At 37.0% G+C, this 15,942-nt stretch overlaps 1 protein-coding gene across 1 annotated transcript in view; it reads left to right on the forward strand.

The window, feature by feature from the left end:
• Positions 1 to 15,942, forward strand: part of galnt9.L (polypeptide N-acetylgalactosaminyltransferase 9 L homeolog) — a 139,400-nt gene that overhangs the window by 62,468 nt on the left and 60,990 nt on the right. The window contains exons 3-4 of the mRNA XM_018262326.2: positions 9,102 to 9,268; positions 11,670 to 11,844. Of these exons, the coding sequence (XP_018117815.1) occupies positions 9,102 to 9,268; positions 11,670 to 11,844 (342 nt within the window). The remainder of the gene's footprint in view (positions 1 to 9,101; positions 9,269 to 11,669; positions 11,845 to 15,942) is intronic.

Raw genomic sequence — 15,942 nt, forward strand, 5'->3', positions numbered from 1 at the left:
ATGTTTACTAACATTGGAGATAAATATCTGGAGAGATTTCTGGAGATGTTGCCCATAGCAACCAATCAGATCTTTGCTTTTGTTTTCTAACTTGGCTGTGGCTGTTTAAATCTAATTGCTGATTGGTTGCCATGGGCAACATCTCCAGAAATTTCTCCAGATATTTATCTCCAATGTTAGTAAACATGCCCCTCAGTTTGGGATTCGGCCAAGATTTGTAATTTTTCAGCAGGATTCAGCCGAATCTAAGTGCCTGCCCTAACCGAATCCAAAACCAAAAAAATCATGTGACTTTTCGTCACGCAAACTAGGAAGGCAAAATTTCTCTTTCCCCCTTTATTCCCTAATTTGCATAGGCAAATTAGGGTTCAGAGTCGGTTCGGTATTTGGCCAAATCTTTCACAAAAGATTCAGGATTCCGCCTAATCTTAAAATAGTGGATTTGGTGCATCCCTACTTAATATACAGTATTGAAATGTTACATCAAGGACATGTATTGGTTCAAGAACAACATTTTAAATGGTAGAATGAATTACTTGCAATGTACTCAGTATAATTTAGTTTCTTAAACTTATACCGACAGCCCCCCTATTGAGAATTCTTCCCTGGTCCTGGGGGTCGCATTAGACAGTGCAGCTGAAAACACAGCCTAATGATGCAATGAGCATCATAAAACTCTGGGAGCAACCTGATGTCCTGTGCTCCATAAAGAGTAGGGGCTTTATTTTCAGACTACTCTAATCTACCAAATTTGGCTAAAAGTGCCATCCCCATGACATTTGGTCCTGGGGATGGCACTGCTGCATCAGTTAGAATTTTGTTCAATGTAGTGTGTGAGAATCTTTCTTATGGAGAGTAGTATGCAGATTTAGCCTGCAGTTATAACCCAGTAAGAAAACTTTATAAAAGTGGATATAGTTCTGCTTAAATGTTGCTACTAGAAAAATGTCTCTAGTCAGTAGTGATGGGCGAATCTCTCCCGCTCTTTTGCTTTGCTGAAAAATTTGCGAATTTCCAGCAAAATTCGTGAAATGGCGAAAAATCGTGGAAACAATTAGTGAAATTCGGATGTTTTCATGAAACATTCGCGAAATTCGGATGTTTTCATGCAAAATCAAGCAATTCTAACCTTTTCATGGAAAAAATCTAGCATTTTGAACGTTTTCACGACAAAACCGTGAAAAAAATTTTCACCTGCGAACTTTCGCAAGAGATTCGTGAATTTTTTTGCTGGCGGTGAAACGCGGGAATTCGCTGCGAATTCGTGCCTGCCAAATTTATTCTCCCATCACTACTAATCAGCAAAGAAAAAGAAGTAAGCCAGGAGTCTCATTGAACTGTCCCTGTACAGTGGGTTTCTTGTTCTGGTGTCCAATAACTTTGGAGAACCCATGGATGACCAACGCTCTTTTGGAAGTGATCTTCTTTGATATTTTAGAATTTTTCTACATTCCACTTAAACAGTTTTATTTCATCGCACAATTTTATTTCATGTGTCACCACCAAATGTCAGGTCTCTTTAAAATGCGCAGTTTATGCGCATGAAATTTTACTCGTGACACTTCACTGTTATGGAAGCCGGGGGTATCCACGGTAACGGCGAGTAATCTTTCAGAAACGTTTCTGTTCTCTGGAAGAGAAGGTCAGCATGGGTGAGAAATGCTTGGGATTTCTCATTTCAGCGAATCATTATATGTGGAATAATAATAGCTCTCAACATTTGTGATAAAGCACTCAGGAGGGAGACAACTGCACAACTGATTGCATTGAAGTCAGCGAGTATGGGTCATACTGAGCTATGCTATATCTTTTTTTTATCAATATTGAAACTTTTCTAACATCATGAAGGTAAAAAGTGTACAAAAACATCTTTCTTCTGCAGCAATAAGGAAAGAAAAATAAAAACCATGAATGTTTCTCTAGGACTAAGGGGGGAAAAGAATAAAAACACCAGAAAGCCTTCCGCAATACTGTGGTAAATAGAATTTAAATGGTTATTTGACATGTTATATTATGTGCAATTTCCACATTTGCTTTTTGGAACAAGGTTGAAGCATGACCACAGGAAAGTCATGCATGTATCTGTTTTCCTGTTACATTGTAATCGATGAAATCTAATGAAGTGTCTCCAATTCAATCCAATCAACTTGACATTCTGGAAGATGGAAAAGTGGTTTAATAACCACATCTCTGCAACAAATAAAATAAACCTTCCTTTCTATAACAATAACTGATCACATCATGTAATAAAGGCTGAGTAAAAAATGTATATTGCAATATTGAGCGGTAAACAGCTTTTATATGTGACAGCTGAGAAACCCCCTAAGAATTCAAATGAGCACAGAGCAAGGATGACAGTGAAAAGCCCAGCACATATACACACAAGCAGCTTGGTTACTGCTGAAACAGAATATGGGCCTGTTATCTAGAATGTTCGGGACCTGGTGTTTCTGGATAAGGGATCTTTCCATAATTTGGATCTCTGTACTTTAAGGGGGGTATTTACTAAAATTTCTCAGATTTTTTTATTAAAGCAAAGTCGACCTAACTCCCATCCATGAATTTACCTCATTTATTAAAAAATAAATAATTTGTTTGGGACTCAGTGGTTCACCTCATTTCTAGGGTACTACATTCCACATTCCCCAAGGACCCATCTACTTTGCTACTAGGGAAGAAACCAAAAAAATTTAACAATGCTGCACATAAACTGAGCCAACACATCTTAATGGCAGCCAGACTCATCATTGCTAGCCAATGGAAAAAACCTACACTCTCTTTAGCAACCTTGCAAGCTAAAATAATGTACATCGCAGCAAACGAAAAACTTACACATTTGCTTAAGGAAGACATGGAAGCTTTCGATGCGATTTGGCTACCCTGGCTGGCCCACGAACATGATCCACAATTATTATTGGCTCTGCACGTCTAACTCCGACTAGGGGGGAACCCTCACTACATTGGCACGACTCAACGTATTGAATGATGCAACTTCTAAGTCACCCTCGCCATGGATGTATGATGGACACTTTCACTTATGGACTCTCTTTTCTGAATGCAGGACCTGCAGCCAAACTGCTTGTGTTTTTCTCCTACTGTATATCTACAGACTTTTTACTTTACTCCCCTTCCCTTCACCCTTCTTTTTCTTTTCCCCCCTTCCCATTCCTCCTATTTTCATACTATATATACCCACATATGTGATGTTGCATATATGAAACTGCTTAATAAAACTTTCAGTTTTAAAAAAAAAAAAAAATAATAATTTGAATCGTATATTAACGCTCGAATCATATGACTTTTTTGCATTGTCGCCCAAGAACCTCAACTTTTTCGGATTATCGTAAGAAAAACAGAGCAGATCACGATGTTGAGAAACATCTTCAGATTGTAAAAGGGACATCTGCCATTGACATCTACATGACCATAACAGGTTTTAGCTGGATTATTTTCAGATTCTGATTTTTAACAGCTTTGGGGTATCATAAATCTCTAAAAATTTGAGGTTTTTTTACTCTAAAAATTCGAGTTTTGCCTCTAAAAAACTCGACCATAAAAAATTCGATAAATATTGTTAAATAGGCCCCTAAGTCTACTAAAAAATAATTTGAACATTGATATAACCCAGTAGTATTGTTTTATCAGCAACGAGGATTAAATATATGGTAGTTGGGATTAAATACAAGGTACTGTTTCTATTACAGAGAAAAAGGAATTAATTTTTTTAAATAAAATAAAATTTATTATTTAAAATTATTTAATTAAAATAGAGTCTATGGTAGATGGCATTTCTATAATTTGGAAATTTCTGGATAATGAGTTTCTGGATACCTGTAACAGCAATGCCTTGTCCTTGAGGCTAACATGAAATCCAAAATCCATGGAAAACATTTTGGACCACAAAATACAACAAATAGGAAAAGTTTTCTCTCCCTTCTCATTGCATCAATTTTAAATAACTCACTAAAAATTTTCGGCAGAACCTTATAAGCTCTAAAGAACAGGGATTTCCTACTGTGTCTCTGCACAAAGCGTTTTGTCTTAGTAACTGTGTATATTTATATTTATTGCAATATTTGTCCTCCTTGTTTGTATTATTAATAGTTAATGGAAATGACTATACATATATCTCTAAATGTGGTAGCATATTCTTGACCAGTACTGTGGCATCAACTTGGTATGTAACCAGTTTCCTTAGCAACCATGAAACCCAAAGCTTCAACAACTAGTTGTTAAAATAAGTACCCCAAACCTATCCCGGTATAACTATGATTAACATCTTTGCTTTCGAGCCACTTCTGCAGCTTTCAGCAATTTCATTGTTTGAATACTGACTCTCATTGTGTTTCAGCCTGTGGTGAATATTGTCCTATTTCCCTGGCAGTCTAAGCTTTCTTGTGAATATATCCATTTAGGTTTAAATAAATAAAGTGATCCTATTACGGTAATGGAAATAACTAGTGTCTTGACACAACAGAGAAACGATAATGCCTATATTTCTCAAAGATGGACACACAGTGCAACACTTGATTCTAAAGCTGGATTTCTCCTTGACTGTTGACTTAATAATGCCTTTTTTCTGTATTGAATTTTCAAACGAAGCTGAAAGTGATACTTGCAGTAACCTTGTATTTATGCTGTGCAAGTAAAATGGTTTCATTGCCGATGAACACAATAGAAAAATGCCAAAGCCAAAGTACAATTCTATTCACTGAGACCTCTTTAGATATACTGGAGGAGAAGAAATATATTTTAAGTGTAAGCTAAATGAGGGAGAAATTAAATGTGGAGGATGGTGACCAAGAAAGGGGAAGTGGTATGAGTCACAGACTGTACATCAGTATGCATTCAATTCTTAATATAAACTCTACAAGAAAAATGTTAGAGGATAGTCTTCTATATAGATACAGTATGTGTATAAAGAGATCTATAAAGAGATATAAAATATCAAGATATCTATCTATCTGTCTATTTGTATCTATCTATCTTTCTGTCTGTCTATTTGTATCTATCTATCTATCTATCTATCTATCTATCTATCTATCTATCTATCTATCTATCTATCTATCTATCTATCATCTACCATCTATCATCTACCATCTATCATCTACCATCTATCATCTCCATTTATTTTCACCCACTACTGCCTTGGGTCAGATACCAACAAAATACTTGGGTTTTGGGTGAAAAATACATGATTTTTTTAAGCTTGCATGAGGTTTGTTAAAAAACCCTGCTTGGGATGTTAGTTGTAGTGATGGTCCCATTATAAGAAAAAAAGGAAAGGAAAAGCAAAATCATTTTCTCTTGCAGACTTATTTGCCTCCTAGAGTGTTGTCATTTCCAGTTATAGTGGGTCATTAACTGGTTATTTGTGAGAATAGCACATGGTGGTGCCAATTATGGCAAAAATCAGGTCAGACTGTGGTTCTATCAGGGGTGAAAATGCAAAAATACAGCTTAGTGAATGCAGGTCATCTTCAGATCTGACCAACTAGGCCCCCATTGACTTCTACCCTTGTTACACTTAACTAAAGAAAAATGTCTGCTGATGCAAACAACACAAAACAATGTACAACACAACTCTAAACGTGAAAAAAGTGAATAAATCAGTAAAACATTTGAACTTGATGCTGAATTTACTGAAAGTGCTGAAGTTTCTTCAAAAACTCCAAACCATATTCCCTTGGGCCTTGCTTTAATGACTGCCTTGAAGTAGGGAGGTAATCTGGACTTGGTGCTCGAAATTTTTCTGTAATATGTTATTATTGTTATGTGACTGGTAGTTAATTGAAGTGCTGTGCCATCTAACAGAGATCTATACATGTAAGTAATTAACATGGAACAGCACAATATCTTCAGTATAATTGCCTTGGGGCACATTAAGAACCTGGATATGGAATAAAGACAGAACAATACTCAGGGAATTTAAATGCATGAAAATCATTTAGTGCATGTATAATAAACCAAGGTTCACCTTTGGGTCCTTTATTGAGGTGCAAATACCAGTACCTCCACAACATCTGCTCACCCTGACATCAGCTGGTACAACTTCTTCCCAATGTCACAGTGCAGACTCTTTCTTAAGGCACATGACCAGGCACACTGATCTGAGATGGCTGACAACTAAAAAAATACATTTGTTCGTTATTTAGTAATAAAACAATACCATAAAAGTCATGACAGTATCCTTACCAATAAGGAGAGGTGTGTCCTGTTCTTTGACACCCTTAAAATTTCACACTTTATCTCACAATTAAACATGAAGAAGGAAGGTGTTTATCCTCCAAAACTGTGTTTTCTTCTGGCATAACTCAACAAAAGCTAACACAGCAGTTCATGGTGTGTGCTGGACCCCCTTTTTGTCATTATCCTTGGAATTTTTATTGTGGCCATAAGTCTGGGGGCTTTCCATAGGGAAAAGCAAGACCAGGGTGTGCTCATGAAATCTTATCTCTGTGTAGGGTGCAATTGGCAGACTTTCCAAGTAGTGACCACTTTATTTTCACAGATGTGTGTAGGTCTCCAGAAATGGCCAATGGCTTTACTGTACAACATCATCATTTGGTTAAATTTTTTATACCAAGGACTTTGTATATCTCATATTTTTCCTACTATAGATGACACATTAACATCTCTAATCTCTAAAAGCCCAAACATTGGTTTACAACACACACAGTCTGGAAGGCCCAACCTGCAATATTCATTATGGTATCAAGATTTAATAAACTATTGCTGAGTGCACATTAGTCTCTGTATTTTTGCTCTGATTAACCTTCAGCCGCTGTGTTTATCTATCCATAAGAATTACTGGACAAATATGTGTACATAGAAAGAGCCATTACAAGCCCATATCCCTGAAAGACACAGCATAAATATATATACTGCTCAGCACAGTATACATTTCCCCAGCCAAGGCTCAAAGGAAACACAAAGGAAATGAAAGACCATCTGCTATTCAGTGAGATTTTGAACAGCTGATAGTTTAAAGGGTCATATTTTCTTTATCTCTCTAGAGATCTAGGATTCAGGTGGAGAAAAAACTATAAGTAACAGTTCTTCTTTTGTTCCATTCAGGATTCTGAAATAATGCAGAAACCGACTCCTTCATTGTACCACAACTTATTACAGCTCATTCATTTGCCACTCTTGTAATTCCAAACAGAAATCTATTAGCTAACTGTGAATTTAGAAAAGAAGATACAGATGAAGCTAGCTTTATCTAGAAAAGAGACCATCAAAAATAAAAAGCAGATGTTTAGTGAAACAGACCTTACTTTAATCCCCTACAAGTACATGGTATATTGGGAGGAAGCTTTAGGTAAAAATATATTAATATCTACCTGGGAGAGGATATGGGAGAACGCTAACAAAACATCAATTTGTGTCAACACCAAAGAGAACATATACAAAGTCATAATGGGATGGTATCACACACCCCAACTGTTATATAAACTGTTTCCACACACGTCAACCTCTTTATGTTGGAGGTGTGAAGAATAGGAGGGTTCACTTCTACATATACTCTGGAGCTGGGTTCTGGGAAAAGGTAAAAGGACTAATAGAGAGGGTGACTATGATAGCAATAAAATTAGTAAATAAGAGATATGGGGAGCACTACTTACACTCTTCAAGTGTTGTTGCATATGGTGGTTTTATTCCTTAGACACATGGCCATGTCCACATTCAGCAAATAATCCTTTATTTTAGCCAGTTTTACCACTCCAAGTACAGAACAACAATTTGGGGGATTTGCACCAACCTGACGAAGGGAGGTGTAAACCCCCCGAAACGTCGTTCTGTACTTGGAGTGGTACAATTACTTCATATCTTACACTATGGAGGTAATGTAAAAAAAAAAGGGGGTGGCTCACCTTTAAGTTAACATTTAGTATGTTATAAAATGGCTAATTTGAAACAACTTTTCAATTGGTCTTTGTTATTTATTTTTTATAGTTTTTTAATTATTTGCCTTTTTCCTCTTTCAAGCTTTCAAAAAGGGGTCACTGACCCCATCTAAAAAACAAAGGCTCTGTAAGGCTACACAATTATTGTTATTGATACATTTCTTACTAATCTTTCTATTCAGGCCCTCTCCCATTCATATTCCAGTCTCTTTTTCAAATCAGTGCAAGTAGATTGCTAAAATTGCAAACTGGAAAGCTGCTGATTGAAGCGCTCAATAACTCAAAAACCACAAATAATAAAAAATGAAAACCAATTGCAAATTGTCTCAGAATATGACTTTTTACATCACACTAAGGGGCCGATTCATGAAGCTCGAGTGAAGGATTCGAATGAAAAAAATTCGAATTTCGAAGTATTTTTTTGGTACTTCGACCATCGAATTGGTTAAATTCGTTCGAATTCGAACGAAATCGAACGAATCAAACGAAAAATCGTTCGACTATTCGACCATTCGATAGTCGAAGTACTTCCCCTTTAAAAAAAACTTCGACCCTTTACTTCGGCAGGTAAAACCTACCGAAGTCAATGTTAGCCTATGGGGAAGGTCCCCATAGGCTTGCCTGTGATTTTTTGATCGAAGGATTTTCCTTCGATCGTTGGATTAAAATCCTTCGAATCGTTCGATTCGAAGGATTTAATCGTTCGATCGAACGAAAAATCCTTCGATCGATCGAACGAACGTTTAGCGCTAAATCCTTCGACTTCGATATTCGAAGTCGAAGGATTTCAATTCGAGGGTCGAATTTCGAAGTATTTTTAACTTCGAAATTCGACCCTTAATGAATCTGCCCCTAAATGTTAGCTCAGAGGTGAGCAACCAGATGTGTGTTTAAAACAGACAAGCAGTAAATACTGCAAATGATTGGTTGCTACAGGCTATTAGACAAGTAGTAAACCAAGACTATTAAGTTAGCCTACTGTATCAGCAAACTGCAAAATCCAGTGTGGGGGTTGGGGATGCAAATAGATTCAAACTGAATATACAGTATAATCCAGTTTGTTGCTTTTCCAAATGCAATAATAAAGTAATATATTTTGAGCTATACAGTGATTAACTTTTGGTAAGATTGTGTGAAATGGCCTCAGCTGACAGCTTCTAATGAAATGTTTATTTTCTAATGTATCCTCTGCAGATGCAAGCAGATGACTTACCCGGATGACTTGCCTCAGATCGCAGTAGTCTTTATATTTGTGAATGAAGCTCTATCTGTTATCCTGCGGTCCGTGCACAGTGTAGTCAACCACACTCCATCCTATCTCCTGAAAGAGATCATACTGGTGGATGATAATAGTGACAATGGTACGTAAACAAAAACAAAACAAGTTGATAAGCAGGGACCTCCTTCCTCCTGTCTCTTTAATACTTAACACTTCAATGTAACTACATTCTATATTCATCTTTTGACCTGTTTGTTCTATTAATATATTGTTCTACTGTACAGCGCTGTATGTTTATGAATAAAAATATACATACATAGGAAAATGGAAAAGAAACAGGAAAATTAGAATATTACTTACCTACTTGACGTAAATTCTCTTTCTTCTAGTCCCGACATGTCAGTACACACGGGCAGTATTGCCCCTCGCGGACCTATAACATAGCCAATCAAAACTAATCATGACCTATAAGACCACTTGACTTCCTTCTCACCACTGTTATACATTTGCCATAGCAGTACAGCAACCAAAATAAACAACTTGGGATGGGAATCCCTGTACTATGTCGTGACTAGACATCAAGTGGGAAAGAGAAATTCTCATTTTCTTCTGCGTCCCTCCAAGTCAGTACACACAGGATCTACCAATTCATGCCCCAAAAACAACAAGGGGTGGGAAAACCAGCATAAAGGCAATAACCAAACAGATGCTAAGGAGGCCCTCAGTAATAAGGCCAGCATCACATCAAACAGGGGAGCTGATAAAATGTATAGCCCCTGAAAAGGTAGACGAAAGGCAGAAGAGCATGAACAACATGTCCTTGGACATGGTAAGCAACTGACAACAAGAGCTACAAAAACCCTAGAAACTACCTGGAAACCAGTATATCCAGATCAAAAACTAACCACAACTTGGATGCATCTATCACTAGTGCTGGAGCAATACACTATCCTCAGCACTAGCTGGCGGACCTAAAAAGACTTGGACCACACTAGCCTAGTCCTGTAGCTTAATGGAAGCAGCTCGCACCTGACCGGAGTGAACTCCACACCAGAGACCAGCCAAAGATCCACCAACTCAATGATGATAAACAGCTAATGAAGACTTAACCAGATTAGCAACAACTCTGGGATATCCTAAACTCAGAAGAAAAGGGGGAGGCCAAGAAAAGCTCACAGGTAACAATTTGGGAAGCCCACACCTGTATTTCTTCCCAAAAAGCACTAGATTGAATCTTGTGCCTAGCTGGACATATAGCAGGGGGGCTATTTTAGCACAGGGCTAGGACCATTGGTATGCCTTCCCAATAAGCGATAATTTACAGATTATGAATTTTGGGGCATCAGGTAATTTCTTCTCTATTACCTGGGAATCATTCCTCTGTGTCTACACAGAGGTAAAAAAAATAAACAAAAAATACAAAACAAAAAACAAAAAAAAATCACCAAAAAAAGAGTGAGGAGGGAGATCATACCTCTCTGTCCAGTAGGACAAAAAATAACAGTGGTGAGGAGGAAGTCATGTGATCTTATAGGTCATGATTAATTTTGATTGGCTATGTTATAGGTCCTACCTCCAGGTCTGGGAGGGGCAATACTGCCCATGTTTCATCTGCCAGTGATACGGCAACATGAGTATGTAAAGAGGTATAATTGGCTAGAATGTACAAGATATTCAGAGGATTCTTACTATTTCTCTACATCCAAGTCCTCCCCCTGTTTGTATTCCAGTTTCTCATTCAAACCACTACCTGGTTGCTAGGGTAATTTAGACCCTAGTAAACAGATGCTGAGATGCTGCTGAAATTCCAAGCTGAAGAGCAAATGAACAAAGAGCAAAATTATATAAAAAAACACACAAATAAAAAATGAAGACCAATTGCAATTGTCTCAGAATATCACTCTCTTTATCATAATAAAAGTTAATTCTAAGGTGAACAACCCCTTTATTGCGGTTTCCACATTATCTCTTTAACACCGAAAGCCTCTATATAATATATAACATAATATATAAATAATATATAAATATTTTTTGAGTACACAAGAGATAACATCAGTGTTTTTCTGAGTAAGCAATCCTTTCTTCTCTAATGGAAAAAAATATTAAACTTTTATCCTGATTTGCTATGGATTCTTTTGCAGAGCCGCTACACAGATTCTTGTCCAAGATATCCTTAATAATCAGCAGCCTATTCCAGTTGGCCAGAAAATTCTGCTTATTTCTTGTGACAGCAATGCTTAAAGTAATTTAGATGCTACAATTACTCTGAAATAGGCCCTGTAACTGATTATTTGTATTGATAAGCAGCCATCTATTTTGCTTTGCTGGTTGCATTTGCTACAAAGACACTGCTAAGCACGGAGGGAGTTACTGTGGTATTTACAAAATCTGTTCAATATTTGTATGTTTTAAAACCCATTTGCCTTTGTATGAGCATTACACTGCAAATTGAGGCTTGTGGAAAATTGTGCTTTGAGAAAAACATGTTTATCATTTGTTGTGAAGGTTCTTAAACTGTGATTTCTTCTCTCTCATTTAAATAGTGGAGCTGAAATTTAACTTGGATCAATATGTGAATAAGAGATACCCAGGGCTGGTGAAAATAGTGCGTAACACGAGACGGGAAGGACTCATTAGAGCTCGGATTCAAGGATGGAAGGCAGCCAGTGCACCAATCGTTGGCTTTTTTGATGCTCATGTGGAATTCAATACTGGCTGGTAAGAACCAGCAATATCAGCATCTGCAGCCTATGTTACACAATAAATATTCAATTAAGGTCACTCTGACATTTTAGTTTGCATAGTATACGAGGCACAATCCGCATGGGCTGTGAAGCTGTGTTAACAGAGTAACATATTTTTTACTCAGCCTGGCTGGCTGTTGTTACACCTGCCATGGTTTTTAATTTACTTCTACCTTAGAACATATTGGCAAAAAAAAAGAGTATACATTTGAAGAAATTTGATGTTCATAGGCTAAAAAAATCTCTAAACAGCAAGAAATTATCATTAAGACCACCATTTAAAGTTCAAAATTCCAAATGTCTTTGTGGTAACAATAATGGGATGGAACAAATATGAAGAACTCAATATGAGCAAAATAAATGCTTTGAGGTGGCACAAAAAAAGTCACCACATACAGTCCAACCTCTATAAACCTTTATTCCTTATTTAGTTCCATAATGGCTGAAAGCTACAAGAACTTTGATCCAACCAGCAGATGCACACAATAACCGAATGGTTCATTTATAGTGATGGGTGAATTTCTCCCGTTTCGCCGAAAAATTCGCAAATTTCCTGCTAAATTCATGAAACATTGAAAAATTTGCAAATTTTGACACCGATGACAATTCTGATTTTGACAATGAGGGGCAAATTTACTTATGGTCGAATATCGAGGGTTAATTAACCCTCAATATTCAACTGCCGAATTGAAATCCTACGACTTCAAATATCCAATTCGAAAGATTTACCGCAATTCGTTCGATCGAACGATTAAATCCTTCGAATCGTTCGTTTCGAAGGATTTTAATCCACCAATCGAACGATTTTTCTTCGACCTAAAAAAGCTAGCAAAGCCTATGGGGACCTTCCCCATAGGCTAACATTGACTTCGGTAGGTTTTAGGTGGCGAACTAGGGGGTCGAAGTTTTTTTTAAAGAGACAGTTCTTCGACTATCGAATGGTCGAATAGTCAAACGATTTTTAGTTTGAATCGTTCAATTCGAAGTCGAAGTCGTGGTCGAAGGTCGAAGTAGCCCATTCGATGGTCGAAGTAGCCAAAAAAAACATTAGAAATTCAAAGTTTTTTTTTATTCTTTTCCTTCACTCGAGCTAAGTAAATGTACCCCTTAAAGTCAATGGGCACCTAGAATTGTCGCCGGTGTCGGAATTGTCACCGACGTCAAATATATTTGGACGCCGGCGAATATTCGCCGGTGATTTTGTGCTGCAATCTTGTGAATTTATTCGGCGGCGGCGAAAAATAAGATACTTTTTTCATATTTCTGAAGCTTGAAATTATCCAGCTGCTAGAACAACAATGTAACCTTAACCTAACAAAAAATGATGTTGTTCCAGAACAAACTACCCTTGAAACTTGCTTAGTTTCTCCTTTCAACTGATAGAAATACTTGTGTAACATCAATTTTAGTCCAAGGTGTGAAAGTTAATTGAGAGTAGCATTAGGTAGCTGATAGCAGCCCTGAAGATTTCTCCATATGTCCTTCCATCTGTTTGCCTAGAGGTGAAGTATCACTAGTTTATCTTCATTAGGAACTTCATTTATGGCCCATTTCTGACCCTTTCTGTTTGAAAGGTATTTTCATGTCAAACAAAAAAAGCATTCCAAAACCTGCAGGATAAAACTACGGGTAGCTATAGCAGCATTTGTTTTTTAGCTTAAAGGAGTGGTTCATCTTAAAGTTAACTTTTAGTATTCTATAGAATGGCTAATTCTTAGCAACTTTCCAATTGGCCTTCATTTTTTCTTTTTTATAGTTTTTTAATTATTTGCCGCCTTCTTCTGCCGCTTTCAAATGGGGGTCACAAATGCTCTGTAAGGCTACAGATGTATTGTTAATGCTAATTTTTATTACTCATCTTTCTATCCAGGCCCTCTCATATTCCAGTCTCTTATTCAAATCAGTGCATGGTTGCTAGGGTAAACTTTTGTTCTTCTATCATTGGGCTTCTCTGGAAGATGTTCCTCCCATAAGGCACACCTTTTGTAGGGTCTTAAATTCCACCCTCCTAGAAATTTCTAAAACTGTTCTAGTGCCCTAGTGGCTGAATGCTATAACTGCTAATAACATATTTATAACCTATATCTGTACTGCCATCTAGTGGCAAGATATGCTTATTCCCCTCACCCTCTTACGCCTGCTTTACTCAGGAGGAAATTTAGCAAAGTCCGATCTTATCTCAACATTTTCTTCTGCAAACTCCGGTCAAATCCGCTCGGGGGTTTTTTTACGCTTATTTATTATAACATTTGCTTTGCAGGAAAAAATCACAGTTTTATTTGGAATTTTTCACACAAAAATAATTTTCACAAGAAAAACGCTTCTGTTTTTTGCCCAGAAACAACGAAAACTTTGGAGTATTGCACGAAACCAAGCGCACATCAAAAAATCATTGGGACTTCTCCCATTGATTTATATGCAACCTCGACAAGTCTGAGATGCCAGATTTTCTGATTAGGTCTTTTCCATTCTCAAGGTTTAATAAATTCCGAAAAATTTGTGATTTTTTCATGATTTTTGCATTCGGAGTTTAGTAAATAACCCTCTTAGACTCATCACCAAAGGGAAGGGGACTTGTTCCTGATTTAAGGGAATATGTTGCTTTACACTTATCTCAAATGTACCTCTTTTATACCCAAAGAATGGCATAGTCCCAAAGCATTGTGCACAGCCTGAACAAATGTGTCCTTTGCATTTGTATTTTCTCTTATGGGAATTTTAGGTAAATGTGTAATTAGTTTTGGTTATTAGTAGTGTATCTCTGGTTGCCATTGGTTCTATGGCTACAGGCTGGAGCTGAAGTGGCACCACTATATGGCTAATAAACATTTAACTGTTCAAAGAAACAAGCACTCAAGATGAATTTTCACTTCAACATGGGCTTCATATCCCTATTGCAACCATTAAATTGTGTTTTTAGACATAAGACCTTCAAACACTGTAGCAATGGTTTTCATATAGATCAATGTGCTAGTTACCCTTAATTTTCCCAGAATAAATAATCACCGTTCTTCTGATGCTTGCCATTCTTAAGTTCCCTTTGCATAATCTATTGGGGAAAAAAAACATTTCCGCCTAAGAATGACAGTGTTAGAGAGTCAAGTTCTATCAGCCTTTCACTATCTTTCTGGAACATGAAGTTGGCAGTTGACTGAATGAGCAGGCTGAGAATGAAATAATTACTTTCTTGGGATGTCGTACAAGTGACAGTGTATTACACCCATTAGAGCATAGCTTCATGTTCCATCACTCATTTCCTACAGTTCCAGAAATATTTCATTGAAATTGTAATATGAAGTATGGAAACAGTATATATGGTTTCCATTGCAGAGTTTACAGCTTCTCTAGTAAAAGGAAATACTTGGACAGAATCTTTATCTGTTATTCCACTCTCCTAGACAGCAATGCAAGCTGGTCATTGCAAAAAAGGGATATTTATTATGGCTTTTAACTTCATTCTAAGGTGCCAAAATTTCAGTACATTTCAACTTTCTGATACATAAACCAGATCTCAGAGCTGTACCCAAATATTTCCTGGAAGTTTCTTTCCAGAGTATGTGAACACCTAAATCCCAAGCCCTTGCTTAATGTAGATTAGAATAATTCTCCTTCATTTGATGGAGGAAGATTCATTTGCTTCTATTTTAAAGGATCAGTTCAGTGTAAAAATATAAACTGGTTAAATAGATAGGCTGTGCAAATGAAAACATATTTCTAATATAGCCAAAAATGTAATGTATAAAGGCTGGAGTGACTGTATGTCTAATATTAGAGCCAGAAACAAACTTCTTGCTTTTCAGCTCTCTAACTGAGTTAGTCGCTTAGTTAGTCAGCCACTTGAAGGGGAGCCACATGGGACATAACTGTTCAGTGAGTTTGCTTTTGATGCTCAGCATTCAGGCCAGGTTCTAAAGTAAACTGTTATGACCCAAATGGCCCCTCTCAAGTCTCTGTTTGGTTACTGCCTGGTAACCAATCAGTGGAAATCAAGAGAGCTGCAAAGTAGGAAGTAGTGTTCTACCTACTATCTAATTACCCACTTTTTATTTTTACACTGAACAATTCCTTTAAG

This window comes from Xenopus laevis, chromosome 1L (genome assembly GCF_017654675.1).
Source record: "Xenopus laevis strain J_2021 chromosome 1L, Xenopus_laevis_v10.1, whole genome shotgun sequence".
In the NCBI taxonomy this organism is placed as follows: domain Eukaryota; kingdom Metazoa; phylum Chordata; class Amphibia; order Anura; family Pipidae; genus Xenopus; species Xenopus laevis.